A 24,452-nucleotide genomic window follows, 5' to 3' on the forward strand; every position below is an offset into this window, starting at 1 on the left:
GAATTTTATTTTATTGCATATATTTGAATTTATTTGATAATATATTTTATTAGAAATTGAAGAGTTTGATAATTTTTCGTCTTTTTTAAATGAATATCCTGATTTTCGAATTTTTTTCTCCCTCCGTCTGTCAACTGACGATTTCCGAGTTTTATCATGGATCCGGTGATCACCTCGGAGTTCTTCGTTCTAATTTGCCATGTGGATTCGATGTTTCGGGAAAAATGTCTGTTGGAAAATTAGAAGAAGGTTCTACCACACGCGGAATTACACAACAAATACCGAAAATGATAAGAAAAAATTGGAGATGATTAGAAATATCGGAATAATGGCGCACATCGATGCTGGTGAGTATTTTCATTGAATTTCGAGGTTAAGAGCTTTGATATTTGAGTCGAGAATAAAACGCCGGCCTTTCGTGTCCCGCGTCGACAAGATGGCGGTTCGAGTAGCCCGACAAAATGGCCACTAGACCGAATCGCGACAAATGATTCAATTTTTCCAGTATTCTGCCTTGAAAAAAAAATGTCCCGACAAACGGAGCAAATACCTATGCCCACGTATTAATTTCCGGCCCCCAGGCAAAACAACGACAACCGAGAGGATGTTGTTCTACTCGGGTAGCATCTCGAACATGGGAGAGGTTCACCACGGGAACACAGTGACCGATTACATGGAACAGGAACGCCAACGGGGTATAACGATAGCCTCGGCGGCAGTGACATTTCCCTGGAAGAATCACCAGGTCAATCTGATAGACACTCCAGGTCACATAGACTTCACGATGGGAGTGGAGCAGACCCTGAGTGCCTTGGATGGTGCTGTGGTAATTCTGGATAGTTCGGCTGGAGTCGAGGCCCAGACGACGACGATCTGGCGACAAGCGGACAGATATTCTCTCCCCAGGATTGTTTATTGTAACAAAATGGACCGAGGAGATGCCGATTTTGACATGTGTCTCAGGTCCATCCAGACGAAATTCGACGCGACACCACTACCTGTTCAAATGCCTATCAAGAATTTCAATGATCAATCGACGCTCTCGATAATTGATCTGCTGACTCTGGAGATGGTGACTTTCGATAAGAGTAATCAGGGGCGCCGGTACCAGCGACAGAAGCTAAAGGACAACGACGAGATCCTGAATGTTGCGAAGGAGAGGAGAAGGTGTCTTACGGATAGATTATCAGAATTGGATGACCAACTGGCTGATAAAATCATCCAGGAGGAGTCACTGGATGATATCCCAGGGCAGCTGCTCCTGGAGTCTCTCCGACGAATAACCCTGCAGCAAAAGGGAGTGCCAGTACTGCTGGGGAGTTCCTACAAGAACGTGGGGGTCCAGCTTCTGATGGACGCGGTTGTCTTCTACCTCCCGTCACCGATGCACCACCAGAAGGCGAGTCTTTACAGCTGTTTCAAGGACTCTTTCGCAGCGAGAGCCTTCAAGGTGATACACGACAAGCAACGAGGACCCATCACCTTCTTCCGGGTATTCACAGGGAAGCTGTCCAAGGGCCAGAAAATTTACAACGTCCAGAGAGAGAGAACTGAACAAGGAGGAAAGCTTTACGCAGCGTACGCCGATGATTACGAAGAGATTCCGGAGATCAGCGAGGGGAACATCGCAGCCCTGGGGGGACTCAAGTCAACGGTCACTGGTGATTTGTTGGCAGCCAGTGCCACAGCTGTCAATCGAGCTAAAGAAATCCTCGAGAAGAGGAGGGACGTGAGAGAAATTGACAGACTTACCCTCTTCAACCCTACGAGGGTACCTGATCCTGTCTTCTTCTGCTCCATCGAGCCACCGTCAATGGCTTATCAATCTGCTCTGGACTCTGCTCTCCAGCAATTAGAGAGAGAAGACCCCAGTCTCAGGGTTTCCGTTGATTCGGAGACAGGGCAGACAGTTTTATCCGGAATGGGAGAGCTGCACATCGACATTATCAAGGAGAGAATCAGAACGGAGTATAAGATCGACGTTGACCTGGGGCCTCTGCAGATCGCCTACAAGGAAACTATTGAGAGGCCAATCAAGGACTCCTTCAAACTCCATCATGTGGTGGCGAGCACCAAGCATGACGTCGACGTAACCATGAGTCTGATTGATAACTACGAAGGTGAGAGCGTCCTGATGATGGACAACACGAAGGAGAGCGCCTCCAACCTGGCAGGGGTCCATCCGAAATTCATGAATGCCGTCAAGAATGGAGTGACAGCTGCTCTGAACAGCGGACCCAGGCTGGGGTGTCCTGTCATCAATGTCGGGGTCAAACTCCACTGGCTAGAGGTTGGCAAGGGGACATCCGAGACTATGGTTGCCTCTGCAGCCACTCAGTGCATTCGGAAGGTGAGTGTTCAGGGTGATTAAGGGGATTTGAATGATTCCTATTGCTTTCAGCTACTGAGGGACGCGGGCCTGTTGCTGCTGGAGCCCATAATGCAGCTGGAGATCGTGACCCCTGAGGAGTATGCACCCAGTGTTCTGGCGGATCTGGGCCGGAGGAGAACTGAAATTCAAGAGGTCACTGTCAGGAGGAATGACAAAATCATCAGAAGTTTGGCTCCACTCAGTGAACTCCTCGGTTATGCCACTCGATTGAGGATTTTGACATCAGGCAACGGCAATTTTTCCTTGGAGTTTGATAGCTACCAGAGGATGGGACCCCTCGAGGAACAGCAGGCCATCAAAAATATCACTGGGTTCTGAATCCAGTGGAGTTTTAATTGTAAGATTAAAAATTCTGTAATATAATTTAGGATTGAATAAATGTTATCGTATTACGACCTTGAACTTGCAATGTTCAGATTATGAATTTCCTGCTATGAAAAAAAATAAAAGAAAAAGCTAGTCCGACTGCAGAAAGGAATTCAAAAATTCCCGCTGAAAGCAACCAATGAAATACCTCACGACCTTCCCCAAAAACCCCACATCACGAACCCTTCACCCCTTTCACTCGCAAAACTTCCACCCCCTTTCCACCCCATATCCCTCCACCCCCGCCCCTTCATCGCCCATTTTACCCCAGTCAGCTGTAAAAATTCCCGCAAAATAATCTCCACCTGCGTATCGCTGTGCCCTCCCGACAGAGGGATGTCTTTACAACAGGAATAAAAAAAAATATCGAGAATCTCCGAATAAAACTCATCCTTTTGTTGTATCTGTCGCAGTGAAGTACAATGGCGGTTTGGAGATCATGCCGAAGCCACATCTAGCATTTCAACAGTGCGAGCCACTGTGGAAAAGTAAATACCGCATTATCTGTGTTCACGGTATAAAAAGTGAGTGTAAAAAATATTGAAAAATTTCAATTGAATAATTGATGTGTGACGGAGGGACCCAGTGCACGTAAACACTGGAGTAATCATATCAACTCGAAGTAAATATAGTGTGAGTGAAGTATTGGGTGAAGAAGTTGTCAACAATTCATTTCTAACCTACACCTCTAATCGGAAATTTTCCTTATCACCGAGACGTACAACGGAAGGTAACCATGATATTTTCGTAGAATATTGGGAGAATTTTTATATTTCAATCAGTTGATATGAGTAAAGAAGAAATGAATAATCCTGTCGTGGCAGAGGCTGGAGCTTTTGGTAACGATTCTAAATCTGATCTTGAAGTCATCAAGAATGACTCCAAATCGTCAGATTCTGAAGTTGTAAAAAATGATTCTCAATCGTCGATTTTAGGAGTCATAAAAAAAGATTCTGAATCGTATGATTCGGAAATAAAAACAAACGATTCTAATTCGTCAGCTCCAGGGATCATAAAAAAAGATTCTCAATCGTCAGATTCAGGAGTTATAAAAAATGACTCTGAAAAATCAAATCCAGAACTGATCAAAAAAGAAATTACGAACTGGACAGGAATTCAAGATATTGTAGAGGAGAATAATTTGGACAAATCGGAGCCCCTGAAAACTGAAAATGGGAAGAACGTGAAGAACGAGAAGCTCGTCGACGAGAATTCCCACGAGGAAATGGACCAGAAGGGTTCAACCCCTGAGAAATCGAGTGAGAAGACCCCAGAGTCAATGGAAACTGTCCCTGAACCTGTCCCTGAAACTACAACTAAATCTGAATCGTCCCCAGGGAAAAATCCACCAGAAAATGTTCAAACACTTCTCCCCAAGTCCGAGGAATCCCCTGAAGATCCCTCAAAGTCTCGGGGAACAGAACAAGCCTCAGACCCTGAAGACAAGGAGACAATTCACCTGATAGAGGAGACAATAGTGATCCCAGAGGTCCAGGAGCCTGAAAAAACGGAGGAGACAATCGAGTACAACGTGATAGAGTACGCAGAGCCGTCCCTGACGCCCCCCGATTCATCCCCAACACTAGATCGTCAAAATGGTCCATCGAGTCCCCCGGAGCCGAAGTCAGAGGGTCCCGAAGTAAAAAAACGATCAGTGATCGAGGTAATTTACGATGACTGGAGCGATGGTAACGTCGAGGAGGAGGAGATTGCCTCGAAGGTAGAGGATCCCGTTGAGGACCAGCTGAAGTGCCTCCTGGACGAAAAATCTTCGAGATCCCCGAAGACGAGGACGTCATCCTCGAAGGCCCAGTCGGTGACACCTCCAGAGGCGTCAGAATCACCAGAGGGTTCAGTCAAACGAGAGGAGACCAAAGAGAGCCCCCACGAGCCTTCGTCGGACAGCAAAGACCTTCTCGCCATCCTCGAGGGGGACGTGGACCCCGAGTGGACAAACCTCAAGCCCCCGACCCTCACAGTCGAGCCTAAATCTGAGAACCAGACGTCTGAGGTTAAAGAAATCGAGACCAACAGCCCACCGAAGCTCGATCCTCTCGTCGAGAGGCAATTGGCACTGAAACAACTCCTGGAGTTGCCCATGACCTCGAAAAAATCAAGGATATCCCCGAGGAAGTCTCCAGTGGTACCCAAGCAAATCCTGGACGAAGACGAGACCATAGAGGAATTTAAAATCGATGAGACGAGGTCTGGGAGAAAGCGGAAGCCCACGGAGAAGGCGAGGGAGCACGAAATCACGGCGAAACGACAGAAGGTCAAGCCTGTGAAAACTCCAATGAAAAAATCTGAGAATCCTTCCTCTCCTGGACCTCAAGATACAGATATCGAGGAGGCAGAGACTCCCCGAAAGACCCAGAGGGATTCGAAACTGGTGAAACCCGTACCAGTAGCGAAAAAAATCGTTCGCAAAGTCCCGAAGATGCAGAGCTCTGGGAAATCCTCGAGGAAGTCCCCGGAGGGTGCAGTTAAGCGAAAAAAATCAGTCAATGAGATCGATCGACTCCTTCAGGACGAGGGAGTCGTCAATCTGCTATACGATGTGGAGCAGCCAGGTAAGAGGCGTCTCGTGCCTGTCACAAAGTCCCAGGCAAAAGTGATGGATATTCAAAAAGTCCAGAGGGAGTTGAAGATACGAACAAAACTCGTGAAGAATGCGGTTCTCAGGTTGAGAACGTCAGCTGCCCCTGGGCCAAAAGCTCCTAGAGCAAAGAGAATTTCCGCTGGAAGTGTGCCGATGGAGGAGGAGCCACTGATAACACCATCGAAAACACCTCCAGGGGAGTTTCTGTTCCCTGCGAAGATCAGAAATGCTGCGGACGCTTCTATCATCGTCAGGCGGCACTCCTCGAGTTCTTTTTCGAGTGCTTCAGGTAGTCCGAGGGTGAGTGTCGACGACAGGTCGAGTTTGGAGGAGAGGGGGCACGGAAAGAGGCGGGACCAGGAGAAAAGGAAGGAATCCAAGAAAAAGAAGTCGGTGGAGAAAGTGGAGAACGAAGTCCCCCAGAAAATTGTGAAGAAGTCGTCGCCAGGGAAGTCCAAGCCCATCGACAGGAAGAAGATGCCAAAGCCGAAGGACGAGGAGATCGATGATGAGAAAAATGTGAGGACCAATGGAACCGCTGGCAAAATCCCGAAGGTCAAGAAGACCCAGAGGAGCAAGGTGACATTCGCCAAGCACGACTTGGAGGAAAAATCGGAGGACGATCTTCTCGAGGGCCTGAACGAGACCCAGGACGAGGAGGACGAACTATCGGCGTGTTTAGCTGAGGCTGTGACTGCTTTAGCCAGTGAATCCTCCAATCGAGGGAAGAATTCTGTACTTAACAGAAAAGGAAAGACCAAGGACCAGAGGAAAGAGGGAAAAACCGTGTTCAGCAATAAAGAGATCAATGTCCAGAGACACGGGAATCTCGTCCAGTTGATCCTCACCCCCTCGACAACTTCGAAAATCAGGAATGGTATTACCCTCCCGATGATGCAGGAGTTCAAAGAAGTGCTGTCGATCCTCAAGAAGGATGATGACTGCAGGATCGTTCTCCTGACGTCTACGGGCTCGAGTTTCTGCGAGGGCCTTGACCTCGAGAGCCTCCTCGAGGGCGATAAGGACCTCAGGAGGGCAAATGCTCAATTACTTGCTGATGGGGTCAAAGACTTCATCAAGAGTTTAGCTACTTTTAATAAACCCATTGTCGCCGGGGTTCAGGGCTCTGCTGTTGGTTTGGGTGTCACCATGTTGCCTCTTTTTGACCTCGTCATCGCGAGTGATAAGGCCTCCTTCAGCACACCTTATGGAAAATTAGGACAGATCGCTGAGGGTGCCGCTGTTTTTACGCTGTCGCACGTCCTGGGGACGGCTGTGGTAGGTTTTATTGAATTTTTCCACGGATTCCAGTGAATTATTATTTTAACCTGATATTTCAGACGAGTGAACTTCTCCTCGGGGGCAGAACTCTCACTGCTAATGAGGCACTCAGGGCTGGGCTCGTTACCAGGGTTTTGTGGCCTGATCGCTTTCATGTGGAGCTGTTGCCTTCTCTTCGAGCCATGAGTGAACAATCCTCTCAGGTTTGTATTTTATTTAATTAATTCAAGTTTTTTGTTTCATAAATCATTTATTTGCTTGGACAGTATAGATTTTAGGGAAAAATTTGTAAAAGCCTCTGAATTTTTAGTAATATGTACTGCTGATATTCCAAGGATCGCAGTACGCGTTGATAACAGGCCCTGAGTACAAAAACTCTTGAGTACTTTCTAGCTGTTTATCTTTCGGGATACATAAATTACCACTGGGGCACGAGCACCGATAATACGTGGAATATAAATCGTTCCTCACAAGTCCGCAGAATTCGTAGCTACCGCACATTCTCTGCTGTTGATTACAATTTATTTTCTCATTGATAAATAATTTATTTTATTCGCAATAATTAATCGCTTACCTTGGAGCACCTAAAGCGCTGATAAAGCTTGTTATCGGTGTAATCGTACCTCTGTACATGCCAAAAATAGGATTTGGGGCAGTAGCAGGTGACTCGAACTCTGTGGGCTGTCAGGTTTTCATGATTATCTGAAATTTCACCGCGAACTACAGCCGCTGTCTTTCGAGGCTTGCAGATATTCTCGGGGTTGACGGGATCGCAGAACTGGAAATTTGGGAATTCCTGGAGAAGTCAATGGAAATTTTTCCCGTCTCGTAGGAATTTTAAGGAATTTCTACCTTCAGAAATGATCTGTTGTTGACATTCATCGTGTAATTGTCGAATTTGTCAGTCCAGGGGCATTCCTCTCCATTCGGACACCTGCAGAGTCTCTCCACAATGTCATCCGTCCAGAATCTCTTGTAGAGGATATTGCAGGCGTCATGGGGTCGACATCTAGGGAGAGTTTTCTCACCTGTCACCTGGAGTTGAATTTATTAATAACTCCAGACATTTGAAATGGAAAATTGTTTTTGACTCACTCCCTCGCGGTACTTGAAGAAGACGTTCCGCGGTTTGCTCTTGATCCTCATGTACCTTCCATCACTGATTACAATTATTATTAGAAAAAATGTCACGTAGATCCACATGTTCCTGCGCAATCTGAGGTTTTCCGAGTTTAACGCGATATTGAAAATAAATCGAAATGAATTGACTTGGGGATCCCACGCACCACCCACGTGTGCCACTTGGGATTTTAGAAAAGCGTTGGGACATCATTTTAATATTCATTGCGTATTTCTTTATGCGGAGTAAGAACTCTGCGTAATACTGTTGGACATTAATTTTATTTCTCTTCGCAGTCTATGGAGGCGACGAAAGCACTTCTTCGTCACAGCTTGAGATCAAAATTATCAGCTGCTCTGGAATCTGAGAGCTATCTTCTGGTACAACACTGGTGTTCAACGGAATGTCAAAATGCAATCAGAGCTTACATGGATGAGAAGGTACAATGAATTTGAAAAAAATAGATACTGCAGAATCGCATCAGAGAAATATTAACGATTAATAAGAGAGAGTATTTAAATTATTTTAATATCCAGCGGTGGAGTTGAGAGCAATAGAGTAATTCGCGAACAATCATTGGATCGGATAATTTTTTTAAATGCTCTGTAAATTTCGCAATCTGAGGCTGTAATTAGCTTCGAAAAATTTCGCAAACAGTCTCGTTTTTGGAGTCGTTGGCCTTGTTCATTACAAAATTTTTATTGTCTATTCTATTAATCTGTATGTATAAATATTCAGTTATTCTAATTGTATTAATTGAAATTTATAATTAATTTTAGGGAGATGATTGATCAAAGAGACGAAACAAAAAAATTTATTCCAGTGGATGTAATTTTCTTGTTTTGTTTGTTCTTCTTTCATAATTTTCAATCTCCACTGGTATTTTTTGTTGACAATATTTTTTTTTTTTTCATATTCGTATGAAGCAATTTTTTTTTTCTAAAACAAAATATATTTTATAATGATTCGATCATTTTTGCGAGAGTTTAATGGTGAGAGAATATTATTTGCAACTGAACGTTCGTGAGTTTAAAACCTGTTATTTGTAATAAAATATACAACAGCGTGGAGCTTGAGTTTTCATTGTAATTTTACGATGTCATGGGGGCTGAATGAGCCAGAGGTTTGAAAAGTGAGGGGTGAAAAAAATGAAGAGTACGTGTTATCGAGGTAAACAATTTTAAAACACACATGTATTGATAAATATAAAACCCGTACAAATATAAGTAAGATATTCACAAGCCAATTTTTTCCTTTTTTTGTTTTCATTTTTTGTTTCCATTAGTCTCTTTTACTGTATTCAAAATATATAAACTATACTGCAGATTCGGATTAATACTTTAGTAGCCTTTTGCCAGCTTGAAAAATGGTACTTTGATTAGAAGACTGTTAGGCGATTGGTGATTTGAATTTTTGAAGACAGTTCAGTTACTAGAAATACTTCAAGAATAATTTACAAAGTCTCTTGAGGCTGAGGACAAACGGCTGTCAGAAAAGTCCTATTTTCTTTTTTATATCTATTTGCTTCCAGGACGGGAGCTTTTGGAAGTCCTCCAGGTTCATCCCCAGTAGTTCCTGAAGGAAAATTCGAACGAATAAATGAACCAATGCTATGGGTATTTTATCTGGATTAAAAAAAAAACTTTACCTGAAAATGCTGGGCAGACAAATAAATTTCTAAACTAGTAGGATCGACTCCCTCAGGCAAGGGTCGTTGTAGTAATTGAGCAGGTGGATAAGTACTTTGAGTGAGTCGAGTCAACTCATTCTCCAGTGACAGCATTTCCCCAGGTGTTCTACCATCCCTCATATTGAGCTCAGCGATTTCATCCCTATTCCCCCACGTAGGAAAGAGATTAATAAATTCTAGTGGTTCCAGGCCAGCCCAGACCAGGTAAATAGCTCCCTTTTTTCCATGCCCCAGGGCCCAGTACTCAACAGCAGCCCCCATAGCAGCTCTCCTCTCAGCCTGCCACCTGACAGCTCCACTGCCAGTCTGATCCTCATCCCCAGTGTTGGGCCACCAGCCCTGCCACAGCCACAGCTCCTCCCCATTGTCCAGCAGAAAAAGTGCTGGCTGACTCGCCTGGTACAGCTCCTCCTGAAGAAACGGAAAAGCCGTATGCTCCTCGTCCCTCTGAGGACAGAATACCTCCACCACCCTGAACTCCCCAGAGACACTTGAGAAATGAAACATCCTCGGAGTATGCCTGGAAATCATTCTACTGATGGTTCCATATAATTTCCTGTGCATTCCCTCCCCAAATAAATCCTCTGGCTCCTCACCCTCGTCGATCTCCACGATTATCACCTCAGGCTTTTCCTTCAGCCCCATCTCCACGGGTTTCCTCACCCTCAGCATCTCAGCAGCATGAAATGCATTTCTTTTACCGCGTAGGAGGCAGTTCTTCCCGTACCAGACGTACACTATTCCACGTCGACTGTTCACGAAGAGGAGGGAGCCCCTCGTCCTGAGCTGTCTCGAGGAAAAAGGCACCTGGAGAAGAGACGTCTCTCCCTCTCTGCCTCCTCTGCAGAAAAATGCCTTGATCACCTCCTTCGATTTTTCCTTCTCTTCCCTCTCGGACATCTTCCCCGAGTGTATCACCATTCCACCCCTGAAGAGATTGAGAAATGCCGGGGGTTCAAAGCCCTCGACAATTCTCACCTGAGGCCCTTCCTCCTTATCCAACTCAACAGTCAAAAGTGCAGCTGTCCCCTGTTTATTCAAAGATGCATTTTTCCCCTGCCAGATAAAATAGGCGCATCTGTCCCTTCCCTCGACTGCATGCTTCGAGGGCAATCCTGAGAGTTCTCTCCCAGTCACAGTGATGAGATACATCCACCTGATGATATAACTGTCACCACTGAAGAATTGTCCTGCAGACTCCTCCTCGACCCTCGAGTACGAGTGCTCCTCGATATGCCAGACTGTGACATCAGTGGTGGTCACCAGGTACTGTCGATTGAACTCATCGTCAAACCATCCAGTGCCTCGCCCCAGGTGACACCCCTCGAGGACAAGATCCACCGGTGGATTCTGATGACTCGTCATGGCGGATACATCTGGAGGATCGATTACAATTTTTCCATCGACTCTGTCACGATCTTTTTCCTCAGGTCTCTTACACTTGATTATTCCATACGAATTCGGCCAGTCCAGGAATTTCTCTCGGAAGAGAATCGTCTCCATGTGCTGCGTGAGTTTCGCTGAGAGGCACCACTCAGGCCTCTCACTCCCCTTTTTCTCATCGTCTGGTTTTTTTCTCCCTGCAATTACCTGAGCTGCGTCCACAGGGGAAATGGCACAGTCCGAATAATCGTAGCCCTCACTCCAGAGGCTCTCCGCGAGCCTCAGGGAGGACCTCCTGCTGTCACCTGGTGCACACTTGCCATTCCAGATGTACAACTCACTGCCAAAATCAAAGATAAGAATTTTACTGGGATCCAGCATCTTGATCTTCGGAATTGCACCCCAGTATTTATCCAGAGGGATCAGCTGATTGTTGGAGACCTCGTACACGACGTTTGTGTCGATGAGGGCTGATTCGTACTGCTCGTCTTCATCGGGGTGACCAGCATCTGCCACATCCGGGGGAGTGGGTGACGAGTGCCCCAAGAGTCTCCAGAAGATCTCGAAATCCTGAGAGGAGAAGGAATTCTTCTGTTCGTCTAGGGTGATGACTCTGGATGCCTTGCAGCCTAAATCCTTGGTCTGCTGGATGCTCAGGGCGATCTCTGTTGCCCTCGACTTCTCTATCACATTGCTGTATTTTCCGATGAAGTGGAAGATCTCGATTTTTGTGACCAGGATGAAATTGTCCCCTGAATTGAGGCTCGAAATCGATGGCTCGACGAGTCTCACTTGAACGTGTCTCCTGCCTTTTATGAGGATGAGGAAGACGTGGTCCTTTGGGTGGAATTTCGTGAAGCCCGAGGACGTGTCGTCTGTCGACTTCAGGGAGACTGATGTGAAGCTCTCGGTGGAGGCCAGACCTGCCAGGGCTTCCACAGCTAAAGACGAGTTCTTACCGATTTTCTCCAGGTTCTTCAGCTTCATCAGACGCTCAGCAACACCTGTTTTAACGTCTGTGTACTCCGATTTCAAGTCTGTCCTCGCTGCCAGTGTTTTCAGGGGATTGTGATGAGTTGACACCTTCCTACGTTGCACCTGAATCATGCGTCTCGAGCAAAGTTTCTCTGATGGTGTTATCAGGTCAAAGTCCAACTCGGCGATGGCGAGAGTCTCTTCCTGGGATCTCTCGAAGGAGATGTTCGAGAAGAACGATGTGAAGGTCTCATCCGCTGGATTTGGAATGTGTTGGATTGATGTCTCATGAACCTCTGATTCGGAGAGTAAAAGAAATTTTATCGATCAAGGAAAAATAAACCCTAACGATTTCTCAATCAAATCAAATAATTCACCTCCATTATTGTAGGCGACTGTGCTCGACGTCTTCCTCGTAGTCACGTCCTTGCTCTCCTCATCCACAACATCTACACACCGAGATTAATTATAAAAAATCAACATCAAAGTGAAAATAGTTACCTCTTCTCGTGTCGTCCTTCTTGTGTGGAGTTTTCTTTCTCCGCTCTCCACTGCTGCAGTTCCCCATTGATTCAAATACTACCTTGGAATTTTGCTTGACGATGTCGACCTGATCAAATTTCATCTTCCCCGCGACGGAGAACTTGACAGCATCGGCAGTGGCCACACGTTTTCTCCATCCCTCGGCAGCCGATTCCAACTTCTCTAGGCGATCCGCCAATTTTTTCTGAGTAATCATCAATTCCTCTTTTTCCCTCTGGCTGATATCAGTCTTTAGTCCGTCCTAAAATTGATTACGCCGATTCATTTTTACCGTGGGGATATCATAACTCTTATCACCTCTCGATGACGAGTTCAGATCTAAATCTAGCCGCGGCGTGTTCATTCACACGTTTCGTGGCATAGTATTTTAAATAGAAAATAAAATACATGAAGTGGCGAGACCAATACATGAAGTCATCATTTTTTTAATTCATAATAAAAAATCCATCTCTCTTAGGCCGTTCTTTATTTTTTTTTCTCTTCAAAAATATTTTTAATTGTCATTTTTTTCTTGAATGCAAGAATTTTTTTTGCTGAAAAACATTTCAGATCGGTGTGAAATTGAAAATAAAATATCTGACCTTATCATTATCCAATGGTCTCTCGACAATGGAAGGTGGGAGCGATTCAGAAATAACTCGACGCTTCCAATCAGTCGATCCACTGCGTTTCAAGGCTGCCAAACGATCAGCAATACTGACACCAGTAAAATCCAAACTCTGAGTATTGCTTATTACCTTCGAGCTCCTATCCACTGAATCCCTCTCAAATTTACCACGTGATTGTTTATCACAAATAACTCTCGCTATTGTTCTTCCATTGTATCCACAATTTTTATCAACTTTATTATCAGTGTAGTCATAAGAAGGCACTGTACATCCCATGTATCTCTTCATGCTGTCACTGTACGTCTCCGGGACAATCCCAGATCTCTCTGGCCCCTCCTGGGATAAATCCGATCTTAAGTCCAATTTTGTCGAGGACGAACGGTTGCATACGGTATAGGAACTTGATGATTTTAGGATACTTTTTGGTGTATCGTGGTTTTTAACTTTAAAAAATCAATAAAATGACAAACAATAAAATCAAAATTTCACATAAAAACTCATAATAATTGGATTATCATGCAGGTGATGCAATTACTCTAGTTGTCACTGCGATCCAGCATCAATCACTCAATTATCACTCAGTCCCTCACTCATCCTCAATTAACCACTCCCTATTTTCAAAAAAAGGCCTTGAAAAATTATTGATAACAATGGAATTTTTGAGAATTGATGAATTTTATTACTCGATATCCTGGGGATCATTCAAATCATTCAAGCCAAATTCACTGCTCATTCGATCGTTAAAAAAATCCTCACCATTGATTAGTCGTTCAGTTCTAGGCTGTCCAGTGACTAGTGGATTTGGAACGTGTCTGGCGGCGTCCTCGACCTCCTCCGATGTAACAGGCTGTGTTCTAAAACGACTGACAGTCCTTCTCTGCCTCTCTACCCACCCAGCTCTCTCCTCACTCTGAGTGGCAATTCTGCGATTGAACAAGGCCACGCGCTGAGCTAAACTCAGTTTAGACGGATCACCAGGTTCTCGACACCCCTCATCTCTCCCATCTCCCTCATCTCCCTCATCTCCCTCATCTCCCTCATCATCCTCATCTCCATGATCGCCCGCATTTCCCTGAGGGCAGTCCACCATACCCTTGGCTTCCCTCACCTCCTGGCAGGTGACAGGTTGAGTGCAGAATCTCTCTCCATCCCTTCCATCCCTCTCCTTCATCTCCTTCATATCCTTTATCCTCCCCAGGTCCAGGTCATCTACTCCTTGGAACTCTACAACAACAGTCTTGGTCTCCTCGATATTCCCACCCCTCCCAGGGGATTCCCTCCTCATCGTGAGATTCTGCATCTCTCTCCGATCCCTGAATCTCCTGGAGACCCTCTTGTCCCTCCTGATTTTGGCTGATAGATCGTCAAGTCTCCTGCCAGCTGCCTCCTCCGAGCAAAATCCCAGTCTAATCCCTGGCAACTCGAATGTCACCACTGAATCACTCTCTTTATCACTTTTTTCATTATCCTTGCCACATCCTTCCCTCCTCCAGCCGTCTGGCCACTTCCCGTCCTCGTGTCCCACAGATCCCGCTCTTTTCCTCAGGAACACCTCCTCAGGTGGTGGGCCCTGGACTGAGCGCGACCGTGAGTTCTTGAGAATCGGTTTAACCGTCAGGGCATCGCACTCCGGGAGACTGTTCGTTCTCCTCTGGAGTGAGTGCTGTTTCAGGACTGATAATTTCCTCGGGGAATTCGGAACTGTCTCGCATTCGTTGCTTGAATCCTCTGAGTTCTTTCTGTATTTCAGGATTGTCTTTCTGGGCTCGTGCTCGTCAGAGTCGGTGCTGGATTTTTTCTTGAGAATCGGACGTGGCTCCAGGGACGGTGGGTCAGAGGACGATGACTCGTCGTGAGAGAATTTTTTCTTCAGGATTGGACGAACCTCGGATTTTTTATCTGACTCGAGTTCCGTCCAGGTGACCCCCAGACTCTTGGCAACAGCGTCAACAATGCTTTGGGGATGTTTCTTCAGGATTCCCTGAGGCTCTGAATCTTCCTCGTCGTTGGAGCGGGACCAGCGGTTCTTCAGGATCGAGGGAGGTGTCTGATCGGTCTTCGGGTGTTTCACTAATTCATCCAGGGAGGAACGTCTCTCGTATTTGAGAATCGGGCGGTAATCACCCTCTGGGGAGTCAGCGGGGATGAGGATCGAGTCTGGTGATGCACTGGATCGACGCAGGATCTCATTCTCGTCGAGGCTACATCTTTTCTTCAGGATTCCGTGTTTTTTTCTCGTTTTCTCCGTTGACAGGGCGAAGGCTACTGTTGGCAGTGGTGTGACGGCTTCGGTCTCGGAGGGATCCGAGGACTTGTGTTTTAGGATTGAGATCGGGGGTAAGGGGTGGACAACCTGCGGGGACTTGGAGTCCTCGAGGGAGGCTTTCGGTTTGGGAATTCTTGGGGATTTTATTGGTACTGGAACGCTCGAGGGAGAGGACGACGCCAGTCTCTCCACTCGCTCCATCGTGGCGCGAGTCAGCGCTGTCAGGGCGTCCACTCGTTGCAAAACCTCCGTCGACGTGTAAGGGGAGGTTTTCAGCGAGGGGATCGAGGAGGGACGCGAGGGGGTGCGAGAGGATTTCGGCGGGGGTGAGAGCTTCGAGGGCTTTTTAGGACGTCGCGAGGGAATCCTCTCTCCTGGAATTAGACGTCATTTCCGTTTTATTACGGGAGAAAATCGCGATTTACGAGGAATCCGTCGGGTTTACGGGAAAAGTCGAGGAACAGTTTTTTGTTCGGAATTTAATTCTCTAGGAAAAAGGTACGGGACATTTTTTTCGGAGGTCGACGGTTTCAGAGATATTATGAGTGATGGAAATGGAAAATTTTCAAACGTCAGAATTTTACTGTTTTTACTTGTTTTTTTTTTTTGTGTTTGAAGGGTCTTTTATGGGCTTTCCGCTCAGCTTTTGCTTGGAATACGTAATTACGTTTGTGATGAGGGATTGGCATGCGGGAAACATCGCTCTGACCATTGGAATGAATTTTTTCCTGCCTGTTTTCCGATAAAGCTATTTTCATCCCCATTTTCAAGAGTTTAAGTGCTCTCATACGTAGTCTTATCGATTTTATTTTTTTTGTATTCTCGGGTGGAATGAGCTGAAAGGGTTCGTTCAGTACTTTGAAAGCTTTGAAATTCAGCGATGGGGGAGGGAAATGGCCTCCTCCGTTGATAGCAAATTTCAATTGCATAAAATTTCCTCCTGTCGATGAAAACTTGAAACCTCAATGACCACACGATTTTTCTAGTTTTTCCATTTCGGATTTATCTCGAGAACTACGAGTGGAGGAAAAAACATCGTACAACCTTTTTTGTGGAGAATAAAATTCTAAAAAAAAAATGTAATCCACACTTTTTACTCCACTCACTAGTTCTCGAGATATTCGCAGAAAAAGATCTGATTATTCTTGAAATAATTCGATAAGACATTTTCAATATTAATTTTGGCAGCAAGAATACACCGGCATGACTCTTGAATTTAATCTGTCAGAGCTGTCATAATCCCAGGAAAAACCATTGAGATCATGAATTATCCCCGACTTGAATAATCGATGCTCTCCATCACTTCACAATTTCTAGAGGTGTAAAAATACTCACCAGCAGTTGAGTCCATCAATTTTTCATGGACATCTGCCCCTCTGTTAGGTAAGTGTCGATGTCTCTCTCGTTCGCGCAAAAATATCTGCGGTATTCCAGAGACTCGTGGATTTTTCTGCAAATATTCCAAAAGGAAAAGTTTTTCCGTTATCGAGGCGGTGATATGACAGTGGCAATAATTTAACCGAGGAATTACTCAGCAAAGGCCATCGTCGACGATAGCTTTTTGTTTATACCTGAGTTGTTGATAAGTTGCTGCTCGATGTGTGGGGGGAACTGCGTGACGTCTCCGGAAGTCCAGATCTTCTGACGACTGTCGAAGCATCTGCTGGAGGAATTAAATTATTGGCGAGTGTAAAATTCCAATAATCAATTTAATCGATGGAATCTATTTTTGTTTTTATTAAAAAAATTTCAGAGATCGTTCAGTGGATCTTAGATTGGTCTAATTATTATTTATAGCAGTTTAAAATATGTAATTGTATGGAAATTAATCTGGAAAGACTCTAACCAGTTGGAGAAACTATTGAAGCAGCTCGGAGTCTAGAGGTCTTGGTTTCTCGAATGGATGCAGTCTTATTTGGTGTGATTGAGCTGTCCTTCCTCCCTAAATTGACACACAATAATCGGTAATTGGATTGATGCTAACAATTAAATAAAGCCGGACTACCAGACCGATCAATGGGCTCTACTACAGTGTAGTAAAGCCTCAGAATGACTCACTGAACTCTTCACCGTTTTTTCTCTCAAGGCAAAAAAAAATAAAGAAAAAATCATCATTCCGCAATTATCGAAGAAAATTCTTTCAGCCGTTTGATGATTCATTAATCAATCGAATGGATTGCTTAATGACGGAAATATGCTCCCGGATGATCATTGATTCATGGAAATTCGTTTTTTAATTCACTTTTTACAATTCAACATTCAACTTCCATTAAATAATCGATGACCGCTTGCCCTGTGGGAATTTCCGATTGAAAATCATGCGGATGAACTCGATCCTCTGATCACGTCTCAAAATAACTGAGGAATTTAATTTTATCATCACAATAAACTCACGAAACCGCTTTAACATATTCATGACCCCCCAAAAAAAAACAATCTGAGATTTCGAGCTGCACATTATCCGGAATATCTCTAAATCCAGCGGAGGGATTTAAAAAAATCAAATTGCAAATAAAACTCCAAAAGATCTTCTTGAAAAAAAAATAAAATTCATGGAATTCCATTCAACCAATACTGAGTAATTCCCCGACGAAAATGAGAAAAAAAATGAAAGTGGAGAGAAAACAGGAGGAGTTGACATGAAGCAAGAGAATATTTTAAAAAATGATATACTTGTTGCAAAAGCTGAAGTTCTCCTTCTCTCGCCCTCACCACTCAACTGTCCCTCCTGTCCCCCATTATCAGCTGTTTTGGATGCCCCGCTGTCACCAGCAGCCATCAGAGCTGTCGCTCCAGCTGCTACCATATCTGCAAACAATTCCGGAAGCAGTGAGAGATACTTTCTACCTCTACACAATTGCAATCATCCAGGAATGAATCATCCTCCCTCCCCTCAAACATTAGATGTAAAGACTCAACAAGTTGGTCAGGGCCACGATAATTTTTCCCCAATCAATTAAAAACCCATACTCCACAAAAAAAAAATCAATTATTTGTTAATTAACACATGAGTCCTCAACAAATAATTACTTACTGCTATGTATTCTTCAAGTTTCAGAGAAAATTCATTATTAACTATTGAAACAATTGATGGAACACGAGCCCCAGTGATAAATCCGAGTATAATTAGACTTTTATTAATCGGGGACTGGGGCCTTATCACAGAATTAATACTCGTGTTTGTTCACGGTGAAAGTATTCCACGGTTTTTTTTTCATAATGTCATTAGTGCTGGTTAGAATCTGATGGACATGTCACATATGCGGTTAAATTTAATTAATGCACTTGTTGTTTTAACACTCAGGAGACACGTTGAAGTCGCGGAATTGACGGTTTATTGGGATTGATATTTGTTGTTGGGGGGGGAGGCCCGTTTTTTATGGTGATAATTTTACATTTGGATTTTTTGGACAACGATGGAGGAGTGGGCAATGCACGAGCGAGTCATGTTTATTTCACAGAAAATGTGGGGGCGAGGGATTGTATTTTTTTTTTCAGTTTTTCGGGGCGATCTCAGCGCTAGGTGGCTGTGAAAATTCAACGGACGATCAAGAAAATCCCGGAATTATCGACTGCAGAAATTTTCAGGGATTTCCCCATTTTTTAAATTTTTTTTATTGAAAAAAAAACGAGTTTAATCAATTTTTTTATAAATCAATAATTAATTTCCGTCATAATTATTCTCACATATTTTAATACAATTATAATGATTATTAATTATTTATTCTGTTGATGTAGTAATTATTTACATCCGTCACAGTAACCCATTAAAAAATCGGTCATTGGGCCTGTGCTGTCCCAAAAATGCCCCCTCGACCTCGACGAAAAAAAAATCATCAAGAGAGAAAGGAAAACTTCTCGCTTTCACACTAAAACGAAATACGAGAGTTTCAAAATTTAATGGTCCACATGGGGGTCCGAGGGGCCCATATCCCTCAGCTGTCAACGTCAGCTGTCAAAGGGCCGCGCACCGCCCTCAATCCCCTCAAGCCCAATCAAAAATTCAATTTCCCATCCCTAATGACCCTTTCCCAAGACTTTTTAATCCACTCATTAACATTAAAAATTCCCAACAGCCCCACCCCCAGGTCCCAAATGACTTGAAACTCCCCACCGGTGGATCATCTAAAATCATTAACCCCCGACCGATGAATCCTCATCAATCCCCATTTACCCCACCCCGTAAAAAAATTTAAATATCCAATTAACGAATTGAATCGAAACATCGATTAATTATTCATTTCTCTTTAACCGGTGTAATCGCCCCTCACAATGAGCGCAGAACACCATTTAAAATCGATTGTCACGACGCCGTCTGATAAGGGTTGTCAAGCTATCGCAAGTACCACCCACTTCCACCCCCTTTTTTGAGTGGGATTACTCCTATAGACGCTCTCCAACATCTGTCACCATATATAAACCCCTGAGTACAATTGTCTGTATGTTCGTCTGTCTGGAAGTATTGCGTTCATACACTTAGTTCCATACTCTTAAATATTTTATTCGCATACCCAAGAGGCAGCTGTTGTTCTTCGCAAGCTCCAGAAATTCAGACGAATTGAGACCACTGGTTTCACTTTTTTTTTCAGCCCTTTCCCTCCCGTAATTTCGTATTCCTCAACGTCTCTATTAAAACCTCTCAAAAATTGCGAAATCCACTCTCACAACTCAAATTATATTCAACATATCACCGGAATTATCTCTTTTTTCTTTCCGGGAAATGGCCAAAAAAAATGGGGTAATAAAAAAAAAAAAAAGGTTTCAAGAAAAAAAAAAATGGGGGACAAGTAATTGGTTTCCTCGAAACGTAAGGCGAACACATAAATGAGAATTTGAGATCAATTTACATGATGCGCACGTGGAGCTCTTCGAATTCTTATCGCAGCCTCTCGAGCAGCACATGGTCATCTTTCAAAGGAAGATAGGAGGCGAAATAAAATGCCGAGATAACGTCAAGAGGCCATTATCTCTCCTTACATATTTATCGTGTCTATTGGTGTTTTGCTGCAATTTCCCTTGAAGTTATTTGGTAGCACACCCCAATATAACAGACCACCACGTGAATCCCTCAAAGTATTCATAAATTTTCCCCACATTTAATGCATCCACTATATTTTAATGAATTTTCATCCTCACCATTTCCACCATTTCCACCATTTCCACCCTTTCCACCATTTTCATCATTTCCACCATTTCCACCATTTCCATCATTTCCATCATTTCCATCATTTCCATCATTTCCATCATTTCCATCATTTCCATTATTTCCATTTACATTCACCGCTATGAATAGGAGGGATGATCCTTTATATTTGAAGAATTTCACTCATCTCATGTACTTTGCCGCATGCCCTATTCACCAAGTACTTCACTCACCATCTTAGAATTCTATTATACTCCAAAGATAGAGATTCAAATTATCCGCAATATTTCTCACCACCTGCTGTCCACCGAAAAAGGGCGTAAGGCTTCATATTTCAATATTTCACTCCCCAGCATATATATTTCAGATACGAATCGACGAAAAAAAAATGGATAAAAATAAAACCTGTCCAGAAAGGAACACCGTTTTTGCTCCGATAAGTCTTCAGGCATCGTATTCCCATCTCTGATGAAACCTTATGTACAGTTGTAAAAAAATATTGAGTTTTAATATTAGCATGTACTCTTAATTTAATTAGGATATCAGTCTCGTCGACTCTGTGGCGTTCCGACGAATTAATTTTTCAAGGTATTTCACTTGGGGTATAAAAAATACTCGCTATGTGAATCACATACATATTTAGCACATGGTTTTCAAGTACATGAGCAATTCTTGGGCGTCGCACAGATGTAGTCGGTTGATGGATGCTCCTGTGACAAATTCTCGGCCGCGCCGCTTCGTAATTACGATTTATGACCAAACACTTTTCCTTTGCCTGGACTTATATGTGTACTTAATGGTGTGTTGAATAACGAATATATGTGCGTAAATATACATCAGCGAAAATGTTAATGGGAGCTGAAAAAAAAATATTCAGGCATTTTATTGTCGGAATTTTGGGGGTCGCGTGGGCAGTTGGCATTTTTATAAAATTTGTTTTTTCAACTTTTAAATGTTTAATTGATTTTTACTGGTCATGTCGGGGGGTATTTTCGAGTCAATATGGCAGGTGTCTCGTGCAGATTCATTTCAATTTTCGCAAAGTGGATCCTCTTCGGGGGAATGCCGACGTTTCGCTCAAATGTTTCATTTCATCGGAAATTATTTATTGGCTGTCAATACAGGGTATCAATACCTTTTAGTGTCAGTTAATTGGTTGACAGTCTGTGATAATTTTGAAATAATCACACCGCGCCATTATTTTCTTAATAAATTATAATCTCTATAAATTAAAAAATTTCGCGGAATAATTAAAATTTTTTCCAAAAAATACAAAAATCATTTTTTTAATTAATTAAAATAATAGGAGAGTGAAATAAAAATGTCATCAATTGATAATCAATTTAATCTGTAATTGGTAATTTTAAGGAATTTCGTAAAATATGGAAAATAAAAATTCTTTTGATATTTCCGGGAGAGTAGGGGGGGCAATGAATAAACATTAACGACGCTCAATGTTTACCACCATCAATATTTCTTTGTGATATATTAATATCGCATTTATCAATTCCAAGTGTGCGGATGATCGTCGCAGGAGTTTATATACGGTTTGTTAAAGGGCATAAAAAACAAGAGTGAAACGTTACATCTGGCATCTAGAGAGTTCGGAGGTATACTGAAGTCAGCATAAGTTTTAACATTGATTTTAGGAGTGGGGGACATGGTTACAAGTGGTAACTGCGTGGAGTGGGGGTACCCAGAGAAGTAAAAACTTATGCTGGCCTTAGTATACTTCAACGCAGACTTTCGAGATATGTACATAAACCCACTTCGGAAAACGTTATATTTTTACTTCAATGGTGTGCGCCGAGGTATCGGATTTGTGTGTGTAAATGTATTGGTAATGCCGGCTGGCTTCTCTCGTACATAACGCTCAGCCCTGATAATTGTTTGGATGAGATGACAGATTTGTGTAGTCCTCTTGTTATAAATGTATCGTCTTTCAGCTGTTGTTTTTCCACTTTATTGTGACATTTTTTTTTTCTCAATTAAAATTCACTCCCTTGTTATTCCTTCTGTCCATCAAACGGAGATTTCTCGCACGTTCCAGTCGTCAGATTAAATTAATTATCAAATTATTTCATTTATTAGCGATTTTATAACGGAGAAATCGTCGATTTATGAGGTGATCATTGCGTGCTGGCGCAGCACAAGATGGCGGCTTGGGGCGACAAAATGGCCGCCTCGCGGATTACGCGCTGTGCGAAATTTTGAGGGGAGATATTGCAAATGAACTTTGCGCTTTTGGCAGTGGACTATTTATGTCACGGGGGAACTCGTGGTTACCAGATTTTAATGTTCGATTTATGTTCACGGAGAGGGGCTTTGTCTGGGAATATATTTTCTCGGGGTATATGTACAATGTATATAGCAATCTATAGAAATCGATCGTCGGTTTTGCGTCTGACTGCGTCCTATTATAGCAACTCCTTGAAGCAATATGAATATTTCAGGATTTGCGCGGGTTGCCTGGCACCGGTGCATTCTTGATTGATATTATGCAAATAGACCGGGTTCTTAAGATCCAGAGTGGGAAAAAAAAAATGGAGATCAATTTACCGGTCATTGACCGCCAATTAAAAAATTGATTCCACAACTTCGATGATTTTTATCCGAAAATCGGATTAAAAAATCGATTTACCATTAAATTGGATGTGATATTGAATTTTCGGAGTTGAGCGAGCCAAACCGAATAAATAATTCATGATAATCAAATCCCGCGATTCGTGGAAATTAATGAAGGAACAACAGTGTCTCAATTAGTTGTGAATCTGATCAATTAGGAGGAATGCATTTATTTTACTCGTGAATATCGCTCTTCTCTCTGCTTCATAAACCCATAATCGTTATTCAGGGGAACGACTGCTGCCATTTTATGGGTGAATCCCACATTTTATGTTACATTAAACCAAAAACCCGTTAGTAGTCATTTGAAAATATATTACCACCCCCTCCCTCCCTAATTTTATTATCCCACAAGCGAATTGCGTTAGAGAACTAGATGAGATTGAATGCTGCAGGTGACGTCATCCCACCAGTAGGGAGATTTCACTAAAATAAATGAGAAAATGGACGAAAAATTTTTTACACTCGGAGAAATTTTCAGTGACACGACTCACAACATTTCATTTCCCCGGGGTTTCACGACTATTTCGGGAAAATTACATCACCCCTCACTATTTTATCACCCAGAAACCAATTACCGAGTAATTTTCACGGTGGAATTTTTAAAAAAGAAAAAAAAAATTATTTTGTTCCGCTGTAAAAAAAATATAAAACATCCCTGACGCTGAGTGCTCCAGACAACTGATGGTTTCCGGAGTTATCCCCAAAGCAATTCAATTTTTCACGGAAATTTAACCGTCAAACGCATCTTTTCCGTCGATTTCCGTTGGATTCTATTGAATCATAATGATTTTTGATTTTAATTTCAGGGGAATTTTGAAAAATCAATCGTCTAGACCAGAAAATACCAATTGATGATTTTTTCCTCGTTTGACTAATTCCCTGTGGATTGAATTTTTCACCGATAATTTATCTCCCTATCAGAGGCATCTCCTCGAAGACACCCCACGAACATCAAGAGCATCAAGAGCCGTCCAATTTTTCATGGCACCCCCATGACAATTCGTCACAGAAATGCATCGAGGCTCGAGCCCCGGAAGTGCTAAATGGGCATCCGGATTTCGTTCCGGTGAATAATCAAAGCACTCGATGTACAGATCCCGTACGAATCATTAACCGTTGAAACCGTCTTAGATGGTGGGTATCGGGTATTTTCACTTATACCCATGAGCCATTCATCTGCGACCGGTTACAGGGTGATACTGATATCAAATGACTGCTCTTTGTCGTTGGGGAGCGAAAATTGGGTGAGTCGGAGTCACTATTTCCTCTATGTATTGGCTTATGTGGTACATGCGGGGATGAGAGGAACAATGACGTTCAGGATCCTCCTGGAAAGTACGAAAGGACAATCAACCGGAATTTAGGGGACTGACTTTTTTTTTTACGAGACGAGCCATATACTTACACCCTCTTCCATGAGTCACGGATCGTCTATATATTTTGCGGAGGGTTGATATC

The 24,452-nt window shown here is 43.3% G+C and overlaps 4 protein-coding genes across 6 annotated transcripts; 2 read left to right on the forward strand and 2 right to left on the reverse strand.

Annotated features, from left to right (window-relative positions):
* The first annotated feature begins 171 nt into the window (after positions 1-171).
* mRRF2 (mitochondrial ribosome recycling factor 2) lies at positions 172-2,786 on the forward strand. The gene is made up of 3 exons (XM_011307589.1): positions 172-347; positions 582-2,350; positions 2,402-2,786. Exons 1-3 carry the CDS (start codon positions 200-202, stop codon positions 2,708-2,710), a joined length of 2,226 nt encoding a protein of 741 aa, XP_011305891.1. The 5' UTR covers positions 172-199; the 3' UTR covers positions 2,711-2,786.
* Positions 2,787-3,090: 304 nt separating this feature from the next.
* LOC105268228 (HP1 and insulator partner protein 1) lies at positions 3,091-8,629 on the forward strand. Its single transcript, XM_011307592.1, has 3 exons — positions 3,091-6,635; positions 6,698-6,841; positions 8,055-8,629. Exons 1-3 carry the CDS (start codon positions 3,546-3,548, stop codon positions 8,205-8,207), a joined length of 3,387 nt encoding a protein of 1,128 aa, XP_011305894.1. The 5' UTR covers positions 3,091-3,545; the 3' UTR covers positions 8,208-8,629.
* Positions 6,866-8,045, reverse strand: LOC105268227 (uncharacterized). Of its 2 annotated transcripts, none has more exons than XM_011307590.1 (4): positions 7,734-8,045; positions 7,491-7,673; positions 7,213-7,434; positions 6,866-7,145 (listed from the first exon to the last, which is right to left on the reverse strand). In XM_011307590.1, exons 1-4 carry the CDS (start codon positions 7,839-7,841, stop codon positions 6,945-6,947), a joined length of 714 nt encoding a protein of 237 aa, XP_011305892.1. In that variant the 5' UTR covers positions 7,842-8,045; the 3' UTR covers positions 6,866-6,944. The 2 variants fall into 2 exon arrangements, with proteins under 2 accessions (XP_011305892.1, XP_011305893.1); XM_011307591.1 differs by having other exon boundaries at positions 7,213-7,416; positions 7,734-8,043.
* Positions 8,630-8,920: 291 nt separating the features above from the next.
* Positions 8,921-18,688, reverse strand: Svil (Supervillin). Of its 2 annotated transcripts, none has more exons than XM_011307594.1 (11): positions 18,258-18,688; positions 17,897-18,031; positions 17,070-17,165; positions 16,795-16,883; positions 16,559-16,673; positions 13,714-15,597; positions 12,931-13,400; positions 12,308-12,590; positions 12,184-12,255; positions 9,407-12,102; positions 8,921-9,333 (listed from the first exon to the last, which is right to left on the reverse strand). In XM_011307594.1, exons 2-11 carry the CDS (start codon positions 18,027-18,029, stop codon positions 9,247-9,249), a joined length of 5,925 nt encoding a protein of 1,974 aa, XP_011305896.1. In that variant the 5' UTR covers positions 18,030-18,031; positions 18,258-18,688; the 3' UTR covers positions 8,921-9,246. The 2 variants fall into 2 exon arrangements, with proteins under 2 accessions (XP_011305896.1, XP_011305895.1); XM_011307593.1 differs by having other exon boundaries at positions 16,795-16,886.
* Positions 18,689-24,452: the final 5,764 nt, after the last annotated feature.

Source organism: Fopius arisanus, unplaced genomic scaffold, assembly GCF_000806365.1.
Source record: "Fopius arisanus strain USDA-PBARC FA_bdor unplaced genomic scaffold, ASM80636v1 scaffold00055, whole genome shotgun sequence".
NCBI classification, from domain to species: Eukaryota; Metazoa; Arthropoda; class Insecta; order Hymenoptera; family Braconidae; genus Fopius; species Fopius arisanus.